Source organism: Littorina saxatilis, linkage group LG3 (genome assembly GCF_037325665.1).
Source record: "Littorina saxatilis isolate snail1 linkage group LG3, US_GU_Lsax_2.0, whole genome shotgun sequence".
NCBI classification, from domain to species: Eukaryota; Metazoa; Mollusca; class Gastropoda; order Littorinimorpha; family Littorinidae; genus Littorina; species Littorina saxatilis.
In genome coordinates, this window is record NC_090247.1 from 20,585,095 (window position 1) to 20,611,049 (window position 25,955).

Genomic DNA, 25,955 nt, shown 5'->3' on the forward strand with positions numbered 1-25,955 from the left:
CTTTTTTTTTTTTTAACCCTTACTCTGGTGCAATTCCGTAACACATGTTACACAGCCACTGGTGAATTAACAGAGAGAAAAACGGTTATATAGGTTTTCGCACCCATGGGAGGTAATCGGAACCGACCAAGCAGACTGAGCCAGTAGTGCGACAACCAGCGTAAGGGTCAAGCCTTGGGCTGTCACACTTGAATCTATCTTCTATCACATTGAACTAGCAAAACTTCATTCACACAAACAGGAATAAACAAAATTATATATTGCTCAGCATAAACAAAATTATAGAAAACGTTATAGTCACAGAGGATACCACTTGCGTGCTTGTAAATACTGTTCTCTTTTTGTTTGAAGCATGCTGATCTGATTGTGCAAGAGTAGACAACACCAACATTCACTCAACACACTACCACAAACATTTACACTAGCCACTCATGAATTCAAAACAAATTCAAGCAAGCAAGCATCTTTAAGTTCAACTTCATATAAATTTAATAACAGCGACACCTTTCATTTCTTTCAACAAATTCAATCTTCACCACTCTGATCACAAGAACAGCAAGCACCACATTCACTCACAACATTCACATTCATGCAGTTTTACCCTCCTTCACAATCACATCATATTCTACCCATCTGATGCTCCTTCTGAAGCGTCAGGTACTGTTTGATTTGCATTAGAAGCTGCACTCGAACTGTCCTGAGAGGCAGCAGGGATAACGTTTGTGTTGGGAGTGGGGCCGTTCGTGTTGGCAGGGTTCGAGTTGTCGCCTTCACCACTGCCCCAACGAGAGAGTCGGCGAGATTTGGCCAAGTCTGTCTCACTATTGCGAAGGTCTGTGTCTTGAGGCCGCAAGTCAGTGTCAGTGCGCAAGTCTGTGTCTCCTCTGAGGTCTGTGTCTAGAGGCACTGCTTTGCCGTTTTCTTTTTCGTTGAAACCTTCTCCGTACTCAGGGCTGTCTGCGCCCACCCCGTACTCGGGACTCTTGTCCCCCGGAGCCGCCCCGACGAAGGGCAGGGGCAACCCCCCCTGAGCACCGTCCATCACCGGTTTGTCCAGGGCAGGGCCACGCATGAAGTCTGGTCGCGGACCTCGGAAGTTAAGGCCACCGGGACCGAACCTGAAGCCCCCGTTGACCGGCAAGTTGGGTCTGGCCCCCAGCAAGCCAGGGCGACCCCCTCGCAGCGCAGCCAGGCCGGGGAGAAGGCCGTGACCCTGGGGCCCATTGTTTGGGTTGGGGCCAGATGGGGGCCCTTCGTCCATTGGATTTCTGTCGCCCTGATTAGCCTGGAGGTCGTTTAACTGCAGACGGGGGTTGTCGAAACCAAAGGGTCCTCCCGGCCGCACCAGGTTTGGTCTCTGTCCCAGCACAATGCGAATGGGTCCCTGTCCCGGCCCCAGCCCCCTCATCCCGGGACTGCCTGGCATGCCCAGACGCTGACCCAGCTGTAAGTTTGCGGGGCCGAGACCTCGGGGACCCTGGCCGCCCATCCCTAGCCGCATGGCCATGGCCCCCTGACTCATCAGCCCCTGGGGCATCTGCTGGCGCATCATGGCCTCTGAGCTGACCGGGGGCTGGCCTGGCTGCATCATGCGAGGTCCCATCATGCCAGGCCGGCCCAGCATGCCTCCAGGCCCCAACGCCATCCCCGGACTGGACACTGGCTGACCCAACTCCACCATCATGCCCGGCCGCGGAGAGCCTCCGGGCATCTGCATTTGACCGCCTCCAGGCATTTGCATTTGACCGCCTCCGGGCATCTGCATTTGACCACCTCCAGGCATTTGCATTTGACCTCCTCCGGGCATCTGCATTTGACCTCCTCCGGTCATCTGCATTTGACCACCTCCGGGCATCTGCATTTGACCGCCTCCTGGCATCTGCATTTGACCGCCTCCAGGCATCTGCATTTGACCGCCTCCAGGCATCTGCATTTGACCTCCTCCAGGCATCTGCATCTGAAGACGCGGGCCCCCGGGGCCAGGCATGCGCATCCTCATGCCCATCATGGACAGGGACATGAGGTGTGGGGAGGGCGCGGAGGGGGGGAGGTCCATGGGGCGGTGGTCCATGTCCTCATCCTCCATCTCGGCCAGAGCCTCCTCCTCCAGCTTGTCGTCGCTGGGCCACTCCTTGGGCTCCTCCATCTCCTGGGGCGGGGGTCGCATGGGGAAGCGCATGTTGTGCAGGCCAAAGGGCGAGCCCTGGGGGTGGCCGGGAAAGCCGGGGCGGGACGGGGTGCCTGGCTGCTGCCCGGGCATCATCATGGGGGCCGAGCTGAGCGGGATGCCTGGTGGCCGACCCAGAGGAGAGTCCATGTTCATTCCCATGGGCGCGGAGGTGTTCAGCATGCCGGGGGGACCGGAGGGCATGGAGCCAGGCATGGACACCACCTGTATCAACACAGGAAGCTGTGTAAAACACACGTTACAGCATTGTCAACTGCACACACTACTTCATAACAAAACTCCACCCGTAGACTTTTAACGCTGCCATGTTTCAAGTTTGAACAATCCTTCCTGTAAATCTCAAAACAGGACCAACACAACATCAGTGATGTACATTTTAGTCGGTCTCCGGTCTCTGACCGATCCAATTTTCCCAGGACCTATAGCTTTAACCCCAGCAGGACACAGGTCCGATTAACCTACAGAAGAAGTGGTCAAGGGTCCGATCGTTTTTGACAATGAAGCTGACATGCGGACTGTTCAATTTTCAAGAGGAAAGCTTGTTTCGGTTTTGCCAAGCGAAAGTAAACACTGCGTGAGGAAAGCTGGTTTCGGTTTTGCCAAGCGAAAGTATGCACTGCGTGTGACCAGTTTGTTGAGTGAACGAGGCACCATATGGGATCTGATTCTTTGAATTAATTTATCCTCAAGTTGGATCAAGAAGAAAAAAAGAAAACCGAACCCATATGGTGCCTCGAGTGCATTCATTGGCTCAGCAATAAATCGTTTAAACCAATGGGAACCACCCGTGCATGTTCGCACATGCGCAAGGCATTACTTTTCGTCATAATATCCGGAAAAACCGTTGTGCGTTCGAACGAAAATAAAACGAAAGAGAAACGACATGGGTCCGAAAAAAAAGCTCAAAGCAGAAAAAAACCGACTACTGTTCAAATAACTTTGAAATGTGATTCAATCCTTTGAGTATCTAGTCATGACAGTCGCGGAAGGTGGAAGAATTTAAACTGAAAAATCTTTTTAAATGCGGTTTTACGAGTCGTGTTTTTGTCCTATTGAAATTGCAATCTCAGGACACTGTGTCCTATTGATTTTCAGTCTTCAGGACAATTGTCCTAAAGGCTGCTAGAAAAATGTACATCACTGCAACAGTCTACCCTAGAAATGCTACATCAACTGCTCAAACTAAGAATGTATGAGTATGAAAGTAAGGAATGAACAGTACTTTTCCTTGGTTCAACCCTTTCCTTTCTACTGGCAAGACATGCTACATCAACTATAGAAATGCTACATCAACTGCTCAAACTAAGAATGTATGAGTATGAAAGTAAGGAATGAACAGTACTTTTCCTTGGTTCAACCCTTTCCTTTCTACTGGCAAGAACACTTAACAAAATCAACATTCCACCTTCAACACAGCCACACACACTGTGAAAACAGTTTTTCAAACTGTCATTTACAGCCAGCACCTCAGCATAAAGGTCACTTGCAGTCCACTGACCTCTTACTTTACTCAAAGTGTCCTTCACAAAGGACACATGTTATGTATTGCAGGGGCAATCTTTGATTACAGACATCACTGTACCTACAAGTGAGACTCACCTGAGCTAGAGAGACGCCAGCCGGGAGAGACATGGGTACCGACCCGGGTCCTCCAGGGGGATGGAGCATGTTGGTGGGGAGCTGAGGGGGGTTGCCCTGCTGCATCATGGGGCCTGGACCAGGCATCTGACCCACGTTGGGGGGTGGTAACTGCACTCCAGGTGGCAGCTGACCGGGTGGGGGCATCATCATGTTTGGAGGCATCATGGACAACTGATGTGGAGATGGAATGGCTGCAACAGACAGGATGAGGATAAGATTTTAGTTAGTCCTGTAAGGTTACCCTCGTGGAAATTAAGGCTACTTTCTCACTGGGGAAAACGAGCTGCCATTCAGTACGGTGCTACCCATTTTTTGACTCACATGCGAAGCAAAAGTGAGTCTATGTACTCACCCGAGTCGTCCGTCCGTCCGGACGTCCGTCCGTCCGGACGTCCGTCCGGAAAACTTTAACGTTGGATATTTCTTGGACACTATTCAGTCTATCAGTACCAAATTTGGCAAGATGGTGTATGATGACAAGGCCCCCAAAAACATACATAGCATCTTGACCTTGCTTCAAGGTCAAGGTCGCAGGGGCCATAAATGTTGCCTAAAAAACAGCTATTTTTCACATTTTCCCCATTTTCTCTGAAGTTTTTGAGATTCAATACCTCACCTATATATGATATATAGGGCAAAGTAAGCCCCATCTTTTGATACCAGTTTGGTTTACCTTGCTTCAAGGTCAAGGTCACAGGAGCTCTTCAAAGTTGGATTGTATACATATTTTGAAGTGACCTTGACCCTGAACTATGGAAGATAACTGTTTCAAACTTAAAAATTATGTGGGGCACATGTTATGCTTTCATCATGAGACACATTTGGTCACATATGATCAAGGTCAAGGTCACTTTGACCCTTATGAAATGTGACCAAAATAAGGTAGTGAACCACTAAAAGTGACCATATCTCATGGTAGAAAGAGCCAATAAGCACCATTGTACTTCCTATGTCTTGAATTAACAGCTTTGTGTTGCATGACCTTGGATGACCTTGACCACATGTATTTTGGCAGGAAAAATGTGTAAAGCAGTTCTTAGTGTATGATGTCATTGCTATGTAAGCATGTGAGTCGTATGGGCTTTGCCCTTCTTGTTTTCTTTTCTTTTTCCTGAATGCGTGTATTCGTTGTTTCCAAGCACTGTTCGGACACTGAGGAGAGTCTGCACAAAGTTGACCGGGAAATAAATCCCACACCAAACGTGGGGATCGAACCCCGGCCAATAGCGACAATTGGTTTTGAAGTCAGCGCCGCTACCGCCTGAGCTATTTTCCCACCCATAAGACAGGTGTTTCATGTCAAATTTGCTTATCTAAATGCACCAGAAAGGTGTTCAACATCAAAATAAGCTTCTCATTGTTGCATCAGATCATCAAATGTGCATGTATACACTTTCTTCATCTCAGTTCGCTGTACAAATGTCTGCAGTGAGGCTGTGTAAGCTATTCCCTATTCCAAACACAGTGCAGAAAAGAATAGAAAACCACAGAACTTAGTGGAGTTGGTGAACCTACATGGATTATGGCCGCTAAAGCTGGGCGGAGGCTGGTTGATGGGGGGAGGGTTGTGGTTGTCGGTCACCATGGCTGGTCTCATGTCACTGTCCTCCTCGGGTCGCTGCAATGGAGCTCCTGCACGCACACACACACACCATGACAACGTCACATCACTAACACCAAACATTCACTTCAACTTCGACCTAGTAGGTTTTGAAGTGGACAGACAGATAAATACTAATTAGAAAATGAACAAAGTATGAGGACTTAATTCCGTCTTTCTTTATTTGGTGTTTAACGTCGTTTTCAACCACGAAGGTTATATAAGGAGGGGAAAGGGGGGGGAGATGGTATAGAGCCACTTGTTAATTGTTTCTTGTTCACAAAAGCACTAATCAAAAAATTGCTCCAGGGGCTTGCAACGTAGTACAATATATTACCTTACTGGGAGAATGTAAGTTTCCAGTACAAAGGACTTAACATTTCTTACATACTGCTTGACTAAAATCTTTACAAAAATTGACTATATTCTATACAAGAAACACTTAACAAGGGTAAAAGGAGAAACAGAATCCGTTTGTCGCCTCGTACGACATGCTGGGGAGCATCGGGTAAATTCTTCCCTCTAAGCCGCGGGGGGTCTTAACTCCGTCAGACGCTGTTTCTTCAAACAAATTTTGTTAAATAAATCTGATGACCACAACTCTTCCACACGCACTGTATTGTATTGTATGGGGAGATTTATATAGCGCTTGACGTTCTCTAAGCGCTTTACATATTAATTTCTGCCGTGTGAGATGGAATTTTGTACACAATATATCACGCATTCACATCGGCCAGCAAACCTCAAGCCTATTAGGGCGAGCATTCACCTTTCACGGCCTATATTCCAAGTCACACGGGTATTTGGTGGACATTTTTATCTATGCCTATACAATTTTGCCAGGAAAGACCCTTTTGTCAATCGTGGGATCTTTAACGTGCACACCCCAATGTAGTGTACACGAAGGGACCTCGGTTTTTCGTCTCATCCGAAAGACTAGCACTTGAACCCACCACCTAGGTTAGGAAAGGGGGGAGAAAATTGATAACGCCCTGACCCAGGGTCGAACTCGCAACCTCTCGCTTCCAAGGCAAGTGCGTTAACCACTCGGCCACCCAGACCCCTGCAATCACATAATTTCACCACTCTCCACAAATAGAAGTGAATGGATAAAGCAACCACTGCATCACCCATTTCTAGTTGTAAAGAGTGGTGATTAACAGCATGTGCCAGTAGGGGTCAATACAGATAACTTGCTTCCTTTTGGAAAGAAATTCGAAGAAATCCCAAACAGACTGCCAATATACCAAAACCAGGACTCGAAAACTCTGGATGAAGACGGGAAAAGCCTTGGTGAGTGAAACAAGGTAGTACTGCAAGACCCACCTTTGAGATGTTCAGGCAGCGTGTCCTCATCGAGGGTGGCCCCGTTCAACAGCGGCATGAGGTCGGCAGGCATGCGGCTCCAGGGGATGTAGGTCACGCCCAGCTCCACATCCCACTGGTCCTTGAAGGCAGACTCCTTCACCCCGATGTTGGGAGCCCACGCCACCTGAACACAGGACAACTTTATTATCTGTTCTGTGGGTACAAATAATACTTAGTACACACAGCAAAAAAAATCCTTGAAGGCAGACTCTTTCACCCCCGATGTTGGGTGCCCACGCCACCAAAACACAGGACAACTTTATTATCTCTTCTGTGGATACAACTACAAATAAAAAAAATTTAATTTTCATTACTTCTTTGTCCCATTGCTGGAAAATTTGGGTCGCTTCCTCCCAGTGGAAAGCTAGCAGCAACTGAGTCGCTCTCGGATCACAAGTCCAGTGCTCTACCAACTGAGCTACCAGGCTAATAGTAATTAGTTTATGACCTGTTCTGTGGGTACAAATAGTCATTAGTACACACAGCAATAAAATATGCATGCACAACCCTCATGACCACCTGCTAGACCCTAGACAACCGTACAGTTGCTGTGGCTGCAAACACAACAGCTGTATCTGAATGACATTTGTGGCTTTGAGGAAACACTAAACAGCCCTGAAAGTCCAACAAATGGTGTACTCGCCTTTGGCTAGTGATTCTGAAAACTTACCAGCCAGAGAGCAAACTTTACTAGCCAAACCAACAATTTGTTTCAGCAACTTTACTCACATTTGGCGAGTAGATGAACATTTCTACTCGCCAATTATATGTTTTTACTAGCCATGCCACTTTCAGGCCCATTAAATCAAGCTATGAAAAGACTGCTGGGTACATACTCACACACACATACCAGGTATGCTGTTGGGTGCCAGCAGTCAGCAGAACTTATTTCAAACTGTTAAAACCTTTGCTACAGTTGTCTGTTTGGCCATTTTCGCCAACTTGCAGATAAAAACAAATCCTAGCAATACCCTTGAACACACACACACACGTCAGCATTCCCAGCCACATCTACATGGACACTTCCAGTATCACACACACAATTCTATGAATGCCTCGTTTCTGTGGTCACTGGCATAAAGCCCAATAGGCACACTCACCCTGAGAGCACTTGAGTTGAGTTTGAAGCCTTTCATTCTGTCGAGAGCTTTAGCGGCTTCCTTGCGAGCGGTCATGCTGACGAAGGCACACCCACGGGGAGGCACCATCTGTTCCCAAACACACAAACTGTTGTAAGCTGTCAGAAGCATACTTTCCTGAAAACTCTTCCTTGAAACGTGCTCAACCCAATCTATTTTCTCCATTTGAACCAATCAGCATGTTGGAGTGCAATAAGAAACAACCTCATTCAGGATATTCGTATTATAACGTTCCTTCACACAGACAACACAAAATTGTTCCCTCACCTTTATAGTTTCTGTGGTTCCATACTTTTCTATCTCTGAACGCAGTTCATCTTCTGTTGTGTGCTTGGCTAAATGGCCGAACCATAATGTTGTAGAACATACTGAAACAGAAAGCACCAGTTAGACACCACACAGAAAACTGGCTATCGTCAGCAACTACTGAAGTCATTTTAACATATGAAGCATCTATTTTCTAATACTATGTGGTACGCCGAGGATGTATTAAGGCTTCACAAGAACACCAGAAATATAACAGATAAATAGATAACCCTACAATTATAACATAAATGAAAAACTTTGTATCACACATCAAAATCGACAACACAATCCAAACTGTACTCACTACTGAGATGCTTATCCTTCACAGGAGGAAGACCCAGTTTCTTTCTTTCTCTGTCCTTTTCTCTCAGTCGCTCACGGTCATTATCCCTCGACCTAAACCAGAATTACAGAAAGACACGTCATTTGAGGAAAAATAACATTCTCAACAAATGTCAGAAAGCTTGACTAGCAAACTGCTTCACATTGCAAATGTCTTTGAGGATGTATCTAGCATTCAAGGACAAACTAGGGAGTGAAAGTGAGTGTGTGTGTGTGTGCATACTATGCTGGTCGTTGAATAAATAATACTTTGTGTTTCACCATCACAGATATGTCATGGTCAACCTATTGGACTGGAGATACCTCAGTTCTGGATCACCTCACCAAAGGGCTGGCTAAAAATGAGCAAAATACTGTATGACAAACAGCTACACTGGATCTGCACACTCCCTTGTGCACTGTTCATTTGAAACTTGCCAGAATGGTGGAAGAGATGTTTACTTTCAGCTGACTGATATAAAAACTTGTTGCTGAGTGACATAATCACGTTCTGAGTTATCTTGGAACCCACAAAATTCACCAACCGTGATCTTCGATGTCGGTCTTTGGATCTGCGTCTTTCTCTGGAACGCGACCTTGAATGTCTCCTTCGTCTTGGAGACCTGCAAAACAACACGCATGATTCTTTAAACTTGTAGTAAACTCATAATGACACAAGACTTCACAAAACAACACGCATGATTCTTTAAACTTGTAGTAAACTAATAATGACACAAGACTTCACAAAACAACACAGGCTGTAAAGATGGGCAAAATGGTAGATTATATACTGTTACAAAGCTAATTGACAGCTCTCATCCTTCTGGCGGTCCAAAGAGACAATGGAATCACAGACAGTTAGTTCACAAGTTCAGTGCCTTTCCAAAATCTACATTTGATTTACTTGTTTTGATTTCGTTATATTTTGCTTTTCTATGTGACTTGTTAATCTGTGGAGGTCTTGAAAGCTGAAAAGTAAAAATCTCTTCTGTTGTTGGACAGTGGTGTTGACTTCTTGGTGAGTAAAAATCTCTTCTGTTGTTGGACAGTGGTGTTGACTTTATCTTGGTGAGTAAAAATCTCTTCTGTTGTTGGACAGTGGTGTTGACTTCATCTTGGTGAGTAAAAATCTCTTCTGTTGTTGGACAGTGGTGTTGACTTTATCTTGGTGAGTAAAAATCTCTTCTGTTGTTGGACAGTGGTGTTGACTTTATCTTGGTGAGTAAAAATCTCTTCTGTTGTAAACAGTGTGCATCTCCATCAGCAGTCAATTTGAGTAGGATTTTTTTTAGACCTACAAGTGCAACACATCTCTTCTGTGACTTCATCCGTCATTCTTCCTCTTCTTGAAACTGACGCACAACCCACCTTGATCTGTCTCTAGATCGTCTGGAGCGTCGTCTGTCGCGGTCGTAGTCCCTGCTGTCTCTATCATCCTGGTCCTCAACCACGATCACGTCTGGGTCCTGGTTGTAGCTGGAATACTGACTCTGTCACATACACCAAACACAACATTTTATTATGTTTGATACAACTGAAGCTGGGTTGGAAAAAGAGGCTGCTGGATACTGAAATATTTTGCTTTCGCCTAACACACAGAGAGAGAATGCAAAGGAGAGCGAGAGAGAGAAAGAGAGAGACCGAAAGTGAGAGCTTATATCACTGCTGCTGTAAAACATGCCCCCAAACATGTGATTTCAACGAATCAGGTCCTGCGGTTTGTTCTCACCCGTTTGGGTGGCTTCCCCTTTTGCTTGGTGCACCTCAACCCAGGGCTCCCCAAACTGTGCGTCCCTGTGTCCTATACACAGTACTTACATTGGAGCAGAAAAAAAAATGTACTAGAAATTGTTGATGGGGGCCCTGCGACGCCCTGAACTAGAAAAGAGCAGCTCCTAGGACACACTAAATTTGCCTATCACTCGTACCGACGGTACTGATCAAATTGTCCGCTAGTCAGTGTCCTATTAGAATAAACAAGCACATACACTTAACAAGGAAATTCGAAAACGAGGAAATATACTGCCAGATTCCTTCAGGCGCAAAATCTAACTGATAAGACAAATGCCGTTTTTGTAAAGGTCTCGCAGAACTTCCAAAAGTTATTGGACCCTCGAAAGTACTGCTAAAAAATATAGTCGAAGGTCCCGGTACCCTCTAGTTAGAACATCTGTGGGGAGCCCTGGATTTTACATACGCTGCACAAGACACTACCAGCTCAGCTCACCTGGCCGATCTCCTTGTTGAACTGTTCCTGCTGCTGCTCCAGGTGGTGCTTGCGCATGGCCTCCGAGTCATGCATGTGGTCCCCCGACTTGAGGCTGGTCACGTTGTGCAGGTGCTGCATCATGCTGGGGTCACTCAGCAGCTTCTGGACACCGCTAAACAAACACACCTTGCACCATTAGACTGTGTACAAGTTAATAAGTTTACAGGTGTTGCAACATGCTTGGGTCACTCAGCAGCTTCTGGACACCGCTAAACACACACACCTTGCACCATTAGACTGTGGATCGTTGTGGAACAAGTTCAAATATCATGCATGGGAATGGCTGCTAGAAAAAAAACCCTCTGAAATCAAGGGGGGGACTGGACATTTTTTTAAGGCATGATCAAAATCTATGCATTCTAGACCAAATCCAGAAAAGGTGGTCGAAAGTCAACTACTTGGCTCACCAAAACGAGCTGCAGTCAATAATCTTTTCCGCATTTGGAGCTGTTCTGTTCAAAGACACTTGAGCGATTCAAGCATATAAAACCCTCTTAGACAAGTTTAGACTTTTTGTCCTCTGAAAATGTATTTTCATCCTGTGAAATTTCATTTCTAAACCTCTGAAATTAGCGGATCCGAGGATCATTCCCATGCCTGCAGATACTGTCATGCCTTTCATTAATATTGTTTTAACAGCTTGACACATCAACAAAGGAGCAAGACAAATCTGACTGAAAAGTATTTAAGGTCGCTGAAACCAAGGGATGATTTTCACACTTCCGAGATTCAGATCTTGCTGATCAAATTGCTGAAATCCCATAATGGCCAAAGCACCTCAGTCTCAATGCAAAAATATTTCATTCACAGCTCTGAAATCTTTGATTTGCTAACTTTGTAACATGTAATTTTCAAGTGGCATGCATGAAATTGTTAGTAAACTGGTTGTGCCTTGGTCCAGAGAGCAGACTTACCCTGGCAAATGAGGGTGCGTGCCCCCGCCGTCCTTCCTGTCGTCCTCATCGTCACTGTCGCCGTAGTCAAAGTCCAGCAGTTTCTGTCACAACAACACAGCACACAGTTAGGTGTTGCACATAACAGCTACACACATTATTCACTCCAAAACTGCTGTCTTCTGTTTAATTCCGATTACCACCATATACTATCATGCTTGATTCTACAGCAATTCAACCCATTTTTGCAATTACTGAGCAGACTTTAATTTCTTGTGTTCTTCAATAACCTTCACAACACTCCCATTCCTTCAAAATTCTCACAGCAAGGCAATACTCATAGCTGGGCAATAGCGCGCGCACACACACACACACACACACACACACACACGCACGCACACACACACACACACACACACACACACACACACACGCACACACACACACACACACACACACTCTCTCTCTCAAATCCAGATTGCACATACAAAAAGAAACCCGTCTGCACATACACACAGAACACATGCAGACACCAGAAGAGTATCCTCACCCTGTTAAATCCTGGCTCAGACTGTAGTTTCCTGGCGTCCCCTCCCCCGCCCTCCATGCCCCGATCTGAGTGTGACTGGTCTGACACTGTAGCAGGGGCATCTGTCTTGTTGAGCACCTGGTCGGTCAGCAGTTTGATCTGGGCCAGGAGGTTGTTGTCGATGACCGGCGGCGTCTGCTGGGGCTTGCTGGACATCATCTCAGTGTGCATCACCAGCTGTTGCTGCAGTAACTGGAGCTGTTGGAGCTGCACCTCCTGTCCTGACGCCAGTAGGCTGCCCTGTGCATACACAGCCACTTGTACATACACCTTTATCAAGTGTGAATCTAGCCCTGTGCACACACGGCCACTTGTACATACACCTTTGTCAAGTGTGAATCTTGTGCACACACGGCCACTTGTACATACACCTTTGTCAAGTGTGAATCTAGCCCTGTGCACACACGGCCACTTGTACATAAACCTTTATCAAGTGTGAATCTAGCCCTGTGCACACACGGCCACTTGTACATACACCTTTATCAAGTGTGAATCTAGCCCTGTGCACACACGGCCACTTGTACATACACCTTTATCAAGTGTGAATCTAGCCCTGTGCACACACGGCCACTTGTACATACACCTTTGTCAAGTGTGAATCTAGCCCTGTGCACACACGGCCACTTGTGTATACACCTTTATCAAGTGTGAATCTAGCCCTGTGCACACACAGCCACTTGTACATACACCTTTATCAAGTGTGGATCTAGCCCTGTGCACACACGGCCACTTGTACATACACCTTTATCAAGTGTGAATCTAGCCCTGTGCACACACAGCCACTTGTACATACACCTTTATCAAGTGTGAATCTAGCCCTGTGCACACACAGCCACTTGTACATACACCTTTATCAAGTGTGGATCTAGCCCTGTGCACACACGGCCACTTGTACATACACCTTTATCAAGTGTGAATCTAGCCCTGTGCACACACAGCCACTTGTACATACACCTTTATCAAGTGTGAATCTAGCCCTGTGCACACACAGCCACTTGTACATACACCTTTATCAAGTGTGAATCTAGCCCTGTGCACACACAGTCACTTGTACATACACCTTTATCAAGTGTGAATCTAGCCCTGTGCACACACAGTCACTTGTACATACACCTTTATCAAGTGTGAATCTAGCCCTGTGCACACACGGCCACTTGTACATACACCTTTATCAAGTGTGAATCTAGCCCTGTGCACACACAGCCACTTGTACATACACCTTTATCAAGTGTGGATCTAGCCCTGTGCACACAGTCACTTGTACATACACCTTTATCAAGTGTGGATCTAGCCCTGTGCACAGTCACTTGTACATACACCTTTATCAAGTGTGAATCTAGCCCTGTGCACAGTCACTTGTACATACACCTTTATCATTCAAGTGTGAATCTAGCCCTGTGCACAGTCACTTGTACAAACACCTTTATCAAGTGTGAATCTAGCCCTGTGCACAGTCACTTGTACATACACCTTTATCAAGTGTGACTCCAATAAAACAAATCAATAATCCTTGACAAATACCCATGAGATTAACCAAAAGTTATCTTTTTTCTTCATCCAGAAAGAGTTAGAGACGTCAGCGAGTACCAAACTTAATCAGGACTATGCACTGTCATCATTTTGCACTATTATGCCATCCTAACTACAGGGATGTTGTTAGGCGTCGGACATCGGACATAGACCAATTAAGAGGCTCAAATGTCCGATTCACATAGCCGAATGGCGGTCAGATGTCCTATTGTTTTGAACTGAGCGCTGGCATTGTCCAATAAGAACTCAATTCTTTCGGACAGCGCGATATTCGTTAATTTTCCTTTTAAGATACACCTTTTCAAAAAGCGACCAAGCACTCTCGCGTACAGGTGCACTGAAGTTGTACAGCGTGGATCTTGCGTTTGGTTGACACCCGTCTGCAGCACATCAAAGTTAAGAGTATGGGAAACAACTCCAACTGACTAAGTCTTGCGTCTGCTTTTGCTTTCAGTTCGAGACATTTTGACGTAGCGCACTGAGTTATGCTACAGAAAAATAAAACTTAAGCCTGCCAAAGTTCAACATAACCTGAACACGTTTGGCTATTCAACGGCATCCTGTGCTATATTAGGGTCAAAAACAGGGGGGGGGGGGGGGACAGGGCGAGCGTCATTCTTGAAAATGTAACAATTCTGACGTCCTATTGACATATCTGAAAGCGGTCAAATGTCCTATTGATGCTGAAGAGCTAGGATATTTGTCCTATAGGTATGAATTTGTTGCAACATCCCTGTAACTAGCACCAACTTTCCTGACCAACTAAGCGTTCAAATAACAATAGGTATGACATATTCAAGGCTACTGTTTCAGGGCTCCCATGGAAGGATAAAGATTAGATAAAGATAAGATTTCATATAGTCCCAGGGATGTTGTTAGAAATTCACAACTATAAGACAAATGTCCTGGTCTTTTCTAAATCAATAGGACATTTGACCACTTTCAGAAATTTCAAAAGGACATCATAATTTAGTGCAAAACACTGTCCATGGAATGGTTCCCAAATCATGTGCACACACACATGCTTTAACACACACACATATAAGATATATACGCCAAACATTTGTGCATACATTGTTTTATTAATTTAGTTCCAAATAGGACACACACAAAAAGAAACATAAAAAGCAACGAAAACCTTCAGCACTCTTTTTTTTTGATTGTCTCACAAACTGCATAATTTGACTAAGAAATGAAATACTGAGAAAGAAAAAAGAAAAAAAAGTCCGGTTCAACACAGATTCGACAAAGCAGTATGGTCTCTTTGCTGTCAAGGTCTAACCAACCGAACAGGGTCAGCCATGAATAGTACAAAAGACAAATCTTCTCTTTCCATGGTTGTGTCAGCGACGACGCTGTCATTGGCACTGTCATTTTCAAGAATGACGCTCACCATGTTTTCACCTGTTTTTGACTCAAACGTAGCACAGGATGCCGTTGAAAAGCCAAAGATCTTCATCTTTTGTTGATCTTTGGCAGGCTTTAGTTTTATTTCGATGGCATAATTCAATGCGCTTCGACAAAATGTCTCGAACTGAAACCAAAAGCAGACGCAAGACTTAATAGTCAGTTGGAGTTGTCTCCCGTACTCCCAACTTTAGTGTGCTGCAGACGGGAGTACTCGAACGGCTCATATCGCAAACGGTTCGGAATTCCCGAAAACGCAAGATCTGCACTACACAACTTCAGTGCACCTGTACGCGAGAGTGCTTTTTGAAAATGTGTATCTTGAACGTAAAATATCGAATATCACGCTATCCGAAGGCATGGAGTTCTTATCGGACAATGACAGCGCTCAGTTCAAAACGATAAAACATCTGACCGCCATGCGTCTATATGAATCAGACATTTGAGCCTTTCAATCGATGTCCGATTTCCGACGCCTGACGACATCCCTGTAGTCCTGCACAGGGATAGGGTTGCCCTCATGGACATTTTGGCTGCTTTCTCAATGGCGAAAGCAAGCTGCCATACAGTACGGCGTACAGAAAACCTAACATTCCTTAAAAGCTCCGTCAGTCCAGGAACATGTTGAAATTCACATTCAAAACGATACAATCTGACGCAAATCCGATCATGTTGATAGGCTTCTGATTGAAAATACAAATTCACAGAAAAGATGGGAGCCCCGTTTCGAATTTCAAAAGAGCCCTTCAGATGATCAAGCAATCTAACGTGACCAGTCGACTGAAAGGACAGACACACACTCTCTGTGCGATGTTGACATGGCTTACCTCCCCTGTCTGTTGCAGCAGCTTGGTGAAAGTGTTGACGATGTCGCTCTGCTGAGCCAGCAAGCTCTCCTCAGTGTTGCCGTTGCTGGTCTTGCCCTGGCTGCGTGCGTGAGCCTGCACCACCTTCTCCACCGCTCGCTGGGCTGGGGACACAGGCAAGTCTTGCTTCCTCACGTTACCTCACACATAGGTACTGTCTACTCTTATCTCATTTTCACATCATAGGTCACACCCCTGATAATATTGTTTTGTCCTCTTGTTAGGTCACACACCTCTGTTCTCTACCCTTAGCTTATTTTCATATCATAACAAGTTTTCTACTTTCTGTATCAGGAGCAACTGCTTGTATTAGAAAGTCAGCGTTTGTTTGTTTGTTTGCTTTACGCCCAGCCGACCACGAAGGGCCATATCAGGGCGGTGCTGCTTTGACATATAACGTGCGCCACACACAAGACAGAAGTCGCAGCACAGGCTTCATGTCTCACCCAGTCACATTATTCTGACACCGGACCAACCAGTCCTAGCACTAACCCCATAATGCCAGACGCCAGGCGGAGCAGCCACTAGATTGCCAATTTTAAAGTCTTAGGTATGACCCGGCCGAGGTTCGAACCCACGACCTCCCAATCACAGGGCGGACGCCTTACCACTAGGCCAACCGTGCCGGTAGAAAGTCAGCGTTACAAAAATGTAATCTGAAGGGAATAATGTATGACAGTCTGATGAAATCGAGGAGTAAGAAACAATGTAGAAGTGCTGAAAACTTCTCACTGCTAAATACATGCATCAGGCAATGACATATTCAAAGGAAAACTGTTCGTCTGCGGAAACGCTTTTTTTGGCCAAAACACTGGCACCATAGCACAGTACAGGACACATGATCATGCTCAATTGGTACAGGACTTAAGTTTTCGCTCCATGAGCAGTACTGCTTTAAATGTAGGGCTATGAATGTTCGAAGCCAGCCTTGTGTAGAAACAAGGTAATGGTATCCCCTTCACTGTGCTTACCAGCCAAGACAGAGTCGGTGCTGGTGGGGTCAGCAGCCATGTCCAACAGGGGCTGCACCACCTCCATGGGGAAGACGCTATTCTTCTGCCACAGGTTCAGCACTCGCACCACACGGCACTGCAACACACACACATTATTGATACAGGTATCACAGGGGCTACACCACCTCCATGGAGAAGACACTGTTCTTCTGCCACAGGTTCATCACTCGCACCACACGGCACTGCAACACACACATTATTGATACAGGTATCACAGGGGCTGCACCACCTCCATGGAGAAGACACTGTTCTTCTGCCACAGGTTTAGCACTCGCACCACACACACACATTATTGATACAGGTATCACAGGGGCTGCACCACCTCCATGGAGAAGACACTGTTCTTCTGCCACAGGTTAAGCACTCGCACCACACACACACATTATTGATACAGGTATCACAGGGGCTGCACCACCTCCATGGAGAAGACACTGTTCTTCTGCCACAGGTTTAGCACTCGCACCACACACACACATTATTGATACAGGTATCACAGGGGCTGCACCACCTCCATGGAGAAGACACTGTTCTTCTGCCACAGGTTAAGCACTCGCACCACACACACACATTATTGATACAGGTATCACAGGGGCTGCACCACCTCCATGGAGAAGACACTGTTCTTCTGCCACAGGTTTAGCACTCGCACCACACACACACATTATTGATACAGGTATCACAGGGGCTGCACCACCTCCATGGAGAAGACACTGTTCTTCTGCCACAGGTTTAGCACTCGCACCACACACACACATTATTGATACAGGTATCACAGGGGCTGCACCACCTCCATGGAGAAGACACTGTTCTTCTGCCACAGGTTAAGCACTCGCACCACACACACACATTATTGATACAGGTATCACAGGGGCTGCACCACCTCCATGGAGAAGACACTGTTCTTCTGCCACAGGTTTAGCACTCGCACCACACACACACATTATTGATACAGGTATCACAGGGGCTGCACCACCTCCATGGAGAAGACACTGTTCTTCTGCCACAGGTTTAGCACTCGCACCACACACACACATTATTGATACAGGTATCACAGGGGCTGCACCACCTCCATGGAGAAGACACTGTTCTTCTGCCACAGGTTTAGCACTCGCACCACACACACACATTATTGATACAGGTATCACAGGGGCTGCACCACCTCCATGGAGAAGACACTGTTCTTCTGCCACAGGTTTAGCACTCGCACCACACACACACATTATTGACACAGTGGAACCCCCTTTTAAACACCCCCAACTTCAGCCTTCCTCTTTTCTAAGACCTTATTCTTTTGAGATTTTCAGAGCATAGTCTGTACATTTAAATTCATTTTAAGACCTGATTTTCTCATATTTTTGTAGGTCTTAAAAGGAGGATTTAACTGTATCACATCGTCTTCAGAGGTAACCCTCATGAAAACATGGGCTGCTTTCTGCCTGGGTGAGCTGCCATAAAATACGACGCTACCCCATATTTTTCTTCTCCTGCATGCGTGTATTGGTGTTTCCAAGCCCTGAGACTTTCGCCGTGAACTTGAAATCTTTATTGTGCGCATGCATGCACACAGGCGTGTTCGGATACTGAGGAGAGTCTGCACAAAGTTAACCTCTGGGAAATAAATCTCAACACAAGGTGATAGCGACAACTGGTTTTAAGCCAGCGCCGCTACCAACTGAGCTTTCACCCCGCCCCCTCATTATTAAGTCTACAGAGCAGACACTATCTTTCTATAAACATTTTATTTCAATCAATTATATATATCTACAGTAAGCTTAAATCAATTGTTCTCTCAAGACATACTACCAGGGTTCCTGCAGGGCAGAGCTGATACAATTCAATGAGTTTTCAAGGACATTTCCAGGACCAAAAAATGCTTTTCAAGGACATGATTTTCCCCAAATTAATGCAAAGCACCAAGCTTACCTTCAGTTTTTCAAGTCTGCAAACTATTAGTCATTCCGTAGTTGTTTCCCTTGCCAACTTCCGGGAAGGGAAGCAACTACGGGTGACTAGTAATAGTCAGTTCATCTGCTTTCGTTTTCACTCGATCTTTTATTCTTCCAAAATGTGTGTACTGTATTTGACGAAAAAAAAGGGGGTTGCATTTTGTTTTAAATAAGACAAGCTGCTGACGAAATGTATAGGCAACAATTTGGAAAAATCAAGTACTTTTCAATGACTATTTAACAAAACTCTATTTTCAAGCACTTTTCAAGGCCTGGAAAAGGTTTTCCAATTTTCAAGGAGTTTTCCAGGGTTCAAGGACTCTGTACGAACCCTGTACTACTATTGCAGCTACATCAGCCGTCTACAATAAAAACCATTTTGCACAAAGTTATGTCAGTCTTTGAGATGCTTCTGCTGTTACAAATCTTCAAAGCTATATTTTATCGGCGGGCAAAGCTGTACCTGAGATGAAACAACAGTGCATCGATAAAATCACAAAGGCTCCGAGTGTTATTTTAATACTGCACCCTCCTTTACCTTTTCATCAGGGGGACATTTCAACAGACTCTGAAAAGTGGTGACAATGTTCTTGGTGAAGCGCGGGCCAAACATTTCCTTGTCGGGGCCAAACTGGTGGCGTGACTGTCTGACGATGGAGTCGATGACGTACAGGCCAGGGACCTTGTACTCTGGCTTGCACTGCAAGGAAACAAACAAAAGTCCTATGTAGTCTATAATAAACAAACAGAAGCCCTTTGTAGTATATCACACTGGACTTGCAACCAATGACTGGGCAGATGCACCAAAAAGTTCATAGAAATAGCAACTACAGACTCAGCTCTAAACTTTTCTACTTCCTGCTTGTTTGATCTTTGGCGTGTGGATGGCAGACAAAATCTACCCAGCCCACAAGTTGCTAGTTGGACAGCTACACTGCCTCTGCAGATCAGAACTTGCACTTCATAAACCTTCTTCTCCAGCGTTCAATCCTGCATAAACCAAGGTCAGAAATTACCCAACAAACTTTTGACATTTCTACAACTCAGTCTTTGCCTCTGTCAATAGTTCTCGAAACAAGTTTCAACTGCAGAATGGGGCACTTTGGCTATAGCCAGACAAACTATGGAAAACACAAGTTTTTGGTCTCTTCGAAGGTGTCTCCTTGAAAACTACCTCACACAAGGCACTACTGTATTGACAAGCGATACGCAGGCATCAACTGACCTTCAAGACAAACTTCTCCACACTTTGCACCACGTGCTTGTAGAACTTGATGGCCTTGATGGCAGTCTTGGTGACCGACGCCATCTTCGCCCGAGACACGGGCGGCCGGTTCTCATACAGCGAGGATAACTGCAACACAAGAAGAGAAAAATCTCAGGATGGAATAATAACTGAATAAACAAAACGAGACCAAAGGCTTGTATGACTCACCTTCAAAATACATACGGATCAGTGTAAACAAATTATCTGCTGCTCTAGCTCCAGACATTTAAGACAAGAGGACCAAATGAACATAGGAGTTAGGGACTCACCTTTGTCATATGAATCAGAAACAAATTATCTGCTTCTCTAGCTCCCTAAATGTTATATTTTATCTTGAAAAACTTTGGAGAAACTAACAATTGTTCATCTTGTGGCCAACATTCGACCATGACATGACCATAACATTTGACAATGGTCAACCAGACTTGGGTCATGCCTGGAGGTCATCAAACCCAAGAAGTAGAAGTGTGTACAGATTCAAAGTTCCAGCTTCAAAAGCATCCAAAACAAATCTTTTTGTACGTCTTAGGCCTAAAAAAAAATAGGTGTGGTTACGGTAACCCGACCTACCCTATTTTTAGGGGCCGACCCTAAAACTTTTTACAGTTTGTATTACATTTGTCACAAAAAAACCGAGTGCAGAAAACGCAATGAAAGCGAAAGCGCTCGAGTCGCACACTTATTTCCCTGTCAAGTAGGTTTAATTTGTACACATTAAAAAAAAAAAGTGATTGCCTACCTTCCTACGCTATTTTTTTTGGCTATGTTACCTTAACCACACCTTTTTTTTTTTTGTGCCTTATTAACCACTTGACTGCCTTAGGACAGGTATACCCGTCATGCGCTTGTGCAGCCGCAGCGCCTTAGGACGGGTAAACCCGTCTTCTCCGTTCCGGGATTTTCCAGAAATGCTATGTCACTGCTGACACACAAATAGCAGCCAATGGCTTGGTAGGATACCTCATTCTCATGAATAAACATAAATGGTGACGCGGTTTTGCGTCTGAAGGCTATTTTTGGCCTTGGCGACAGGGTAGGGGAGAGAAATCTCGACTCGTCAAAATGGCTAACGGTGACAGTCGACCAGGCCCTAGTAGGGAAAAACAAAGCCGGACTGACGCTACAGGCGGTGCAAATGATTATGGATACTGACAGGGGAGATCTTCTTTCGGACGATTCGTTGGAAACAGGTAGATGATAGTGATTATAATCCTTCTTGGAGCAAGCAAAACAGCCACCTGTGTTTGATCCACAGGCACCGGAAGATGCGCCGGACTGATTTTTAAAAAGTTCATATTTAAACATCATTATAAGCCAAACTAATTGTCCCCGAGTACGCAGTACTAGGGTCCTGCAGACTTTAATTGTGTGTCTGTTCGTCTCGACTTAACAGCTTATTGCTGGGAAACTACTGGGCGCAGTTCGTTCAAAAGTTGATACACTAACTTGATAATAGGTAGGATTGATCGTATTAAAACTTCATAATGTTTATGTTACCTGGGACCTAAATGCGAAATAAATCACAAAAGCCACTCTTAACGGCGGGCGCGATTCGCGGTGGGATAGAACAGCCGTTCGGCTGATAAACCGCCCAGCCAGCGACACCACACCAGGCTTTGCGTGCTTTGCGTGCGTGTACCACTGCGCCAGGACTATAGGCATTTGAGTTCACTGGCGATTGTCAGATTTGTTGGCTTGGAGGAAAGCGTTTCCGACTATGGCCAAAGAGATCCGGGTTCGATTGCCGGCATGGGCGGTCTATTTTTTTTTTTTTAATTCTTCTTTACTATTGTTTATTATGAACGTTTTAATGTTTTATTTTACTGTAATAATTTTTTTAATTGTGTAAAATATTTTTTTTTTTTTTATCCAAGTGATCCTGGTGGAACGCGATTCGTCTATGGCCAAAGTGATCCGGGTTCGATTCCCGGCATGGGCGGTCTATTTTGTTTTTTTGTTGTTTTAAATTCTTGTGTACTATTGTTTATTATGAACGTGTTAATGTTTTATTTCACTCTAATAATTTTTTTAATTGTGTAAAATAAATAAATAATAATTTTTTTTTTTTAAATCCAAGTGATCCGGGTTCGATTCCCGGCATGGGCGGTCTATTTTTTTTATTTTTTTATTTTTTTAAATTCTTGTTTACTTTTGTTTATTATGAACGTTTTAATGTTTTATTTTACTCCAATAATTTTTTTAATTGTGCAAAATAAATAAATATTTATTTATTGATTTTTTTTTTAAATCCACGTGCACAAGACAAAAACTTTCATACTGGGGGAGCGAGCCAGTCTGAAGAGTACTCGGGTCCAGCGCCAGCGTTTTTTATTATTTGCATGATTAGACACTAAAAACAGATTCTTGGTTCAGTTTCCCTTAAAAATAACATAGGTTTTACTTACCTACCTACTGCCAGTTTGGAGCTAGAATTTTTTGTGAATTATTACACCCCGAACTCCAATATTCCCTGGGAGTCAGGAATGCACATACGCAAGTTTTGATTGGCAGCGAAAGGGTTAAAAAAAAATTAAAAAAACATGGCACCGCTGTGATATTAAAATTTTATGAGGGTACACCAGTCACTTGTTTCTCAGGGGCAAGATTTGGTGAGTGAAGAAAGTGGGACGATTCTTGAAACGGAGTACTGCTCGTGACTAAGAATCACTGAAAAGTTAAATGTAATCCTTTTTGACCTGAACTCGACCGCACTGTGACCTTGAAATATGTTCAGAGGGAACCAGACTTGGATTGTGTCCAGAAGTCATCAATCCCTGAAAGCGTATGAAGTTTCATAGATCTAGCAATTAGCATCAAAAACGGGGACAAATTATACCGTTTCATCTTTTAGACCCAAACTTCATCACACTGTGAACTTGAAATTTGAGGAAGGCCAACAAGACTTGGGGCATGTTTGGAAGTCATCATAGTATGGGATTACATGAAGTTTGAAGGACTAGCTTCAAAACTGCTGAAGAAGACAATTTTCCACTTGTGTACCCTTACATGACCCTGGTGTGACCTTAAAATTTGACAGGAGTCAACCTTTCTAAGGTCATACTCGGAGGTCATCAACCCATAGATTCATCAAATTTCATAGTTCTACAACTTCTAGCTACATGTTCAAGAAATAGATTATTGTCCATGACCCTGCCATGACCTTAGAATGTACGTTAGGCACAACAAAAGTTATTTGTTTCTGATTCCCCAACCAACCCTTTTTTCCCTTCGGACACACATTCCAAAAATATTTTATAATAAAGAACAAAATTTAAATTTGCAGACTTTGCAAAGAGTCACTTTCCCTCAGCATCCAGGGGAGACAGTTTGCCAGATTTCTGGCTATTAAAACAAAAAGCCACATACACATGTGTAAAAAACAAACTTCAATCAAACATGTAAAAAATAGGAACCGACCCTAATCTTTTTAGCCTTGTCATTGGAAACAAACATCAATTTTTGGACTTATCAATTCTATTGTTTCTAAGTTCAAACCCTAAAAATATGTGAAGACCTAAAGCTCAAGCATTCCAAATGTTGAAGAAAATGAACTTTTTATTTTGTGACCAGCACATGACTTGCTTTGACCAAATTTTATTAAAGATTTATCAGATTTGAGTCCCGTCTGGACATAATTGACTCATGATCAGCAATTGATGAAGTGAATAATACCAATCATCCCTTTGGACAACACAATCTTGATCAAATTCATTATTCAAAACCAATGAAAGTGACAACATGACAGAGAGAGCTGGAGCTCCTTCCTAATGCGACATTGGTTCGATGGCTGATTGGTCTCAATTGGAAGTACAGGCAAGAATTGCTCACGGTTCGCCTCTCGTTATGCAAGAGAGCAAGAGTGTATATATATATATATGGAATGGTTTGATGGGAAGCAAGGCAAGAATCAGATATGATTGATACAGAAAAGCCCTTCTGCACTGGTCGGTCAACAGCCAAGCATATAGACCTTTTCGGTATCTGAGCAGCTCTCGCGAGACACGCTCTTTGTTATGCTTTGAACATCGCGAGAACTTTGAACCTTGGCTTGTGCAGCTCGCACGAGATCGCTGTACCGCATGCTTTGCTATGCTCTGAAGTTTGTGAGAGCTTGGAATACCGATAGGGTCTATTGGCAGCTGTGTGGCTGCTATTTATTCTAGCATAGCGAGCACCTCCAAAGAATGCTGGCATACTCTCGCCAACTACTAGTGTTTCTTATGGCGAGAATTCTCCAAGAAACGCTACCAACTCGCTCATCTCGTTTGTAAGAAACGGAGGACTGGTCTCTTCCTGCATCATGGGTATGAGGAAGTCAAAGCTTCTCTGGAATTATTTTAAACGTAATTACAACTTGCTATTCTGCTGCTTCAAAATTCTCTCCATGTCCAGATAACTCACTAACTGGGAGGGTGGTATGATTATTATCGATCACTTTCCTTGCAAGTTGTAGTGGTACATCGGGTAGGTACTACACTACAGCAGTACACAGGAAACCGACACGACTTCGGCACCTTTGACCCGATTTATTTTGCAGAAGAGCGATAGTAGCTACACGTACGTTATATCAGCACAGTTCTTCACCTATGCCAAAATACATATGGAGTAACCATGGTGTTTACTAACTGTGTGCTCTCAGTAGAGACGCATTTCTTGACAGGCCGCAAACTAGTCTGGGCTAACGCATCAAATGAAGGAACAAAATTGCGGTCGGTTTGGTGCGACAAAATCTACATGTACACGTTGCATTCATTGCAACTGTGGCCCATACCTCATTGTTGAAAGCTCTAACAGCTTCCATGTTTGAAATTTATGGTAAATCAAACTGCAGAAGCGAACGATGCGAGTATCGGCCCAAATATCTCTTCCATCTACTTGGCGTGGTGTCCAAAATGGCGGTAGGGCTTCATCCCATAATGTCACCATGAAAATAACAAAGTCCTCACTGATTGGTTATTTCTAGGAAAAGGGACCAATCAAAAGTTACTTTACAGAGTGTCAAGTTTGCCTCCACATCGGAACGTTAACAGAAATTTTAACGAAATAAAGAATGCATTTGTTTGAAAGTGAGCATTTTAATTGTTTAAGATTTTAGAAGTCACTTTCTCCTCATGTATGTGGTGCATTGTTGTATTTGGAAAACCTATGAATTGGCAGCAATTTCCAGTCCATGTTTTCGATGAGGCGCGTGATTTTCAACGTGGGGAAATCTCCTTGGTTGCTGCTTTTGTCCTCTTTTATTCTTAAGATATTAAGAATGAGAGGTGTGCACAGGTCCCACTTTTCGTTCACTTTTTTTTCGATTAGTGACTGTTGAACTCAAGTAAGTTTGCTACCTCTTTAAGTTTGCTGCTGCATGCGGGCGACATAAATCTTGACTGAATTGAAAGCGAAAGTTGATTTTGTAGATCACAAACAACACACACACTTGCACACACACACTCGCGCGCGCACCCGATCGTGTTCATTCCCATCTAATCAAGCTTTTATCAAATTTGGTTCCACCAGCAGTTTGCCCACTGTGATTTATTTCCACCTGAGAAAACCAGCTTAATTGTACACGTATGTATTTGTAATGTAAGTCAGTGTAACTACAGGGAGTAATTGATCAC

At 44.4% G+C, this 25,955-nt stretch overlaps 2 protein-coding genes across 2 annotated transcripts in view; both read right to left on the reverse strand.

Annotated features, from left to right (window-relative positions):
• LOC138961849 (periodic tryptophan protein 1 homolog) overlaps positions 1 to 25,955 on the reverse strand; it is a gene marked incomplete in the record, with an annotated part of 270,004 nt that overhangs the window by 135,977 nt on the left and 108,072 nt on the right.
• Positions 466 to 25,254, reverse strand: LOC138961843 (SR-related and CTD-associated factor 4-like). The gene is made up of 17 exons (XM_070333515.1): positions 25,115 to 25,254; positions 20,302 to 20,430; positions 19,615 to 19,776; positions 17,089 to 17,206; positions 16,079 to 16,221; positions 12,276 to 12,554; positions 11,747 to 11,829; positions 10,791 to 10,944; positions 9,932 to 10,053; positions 9,109 to 9,186; positions 8,547 to 8,638; positions 8,204 to 8,304; positions 7,898 to 8,005; positions 6,756 to 6,921; positions 5,345 to 5,461; positions 3,788 to 4,020; positions 466 to 2,392 (listed from the first exon to the last, which is right to left on the reverse strand). Exons 1-17 carry the CDS (start codon positions 25,142 to 25,144, stop codon positions 626 to 628), a joined length of 3,882 nt encoding a protein of 1,293 aa, XP_070189616.1. The 5' UTR covers positions 25,145 to 25,254; the 3' UTR covers positions 466 to 625.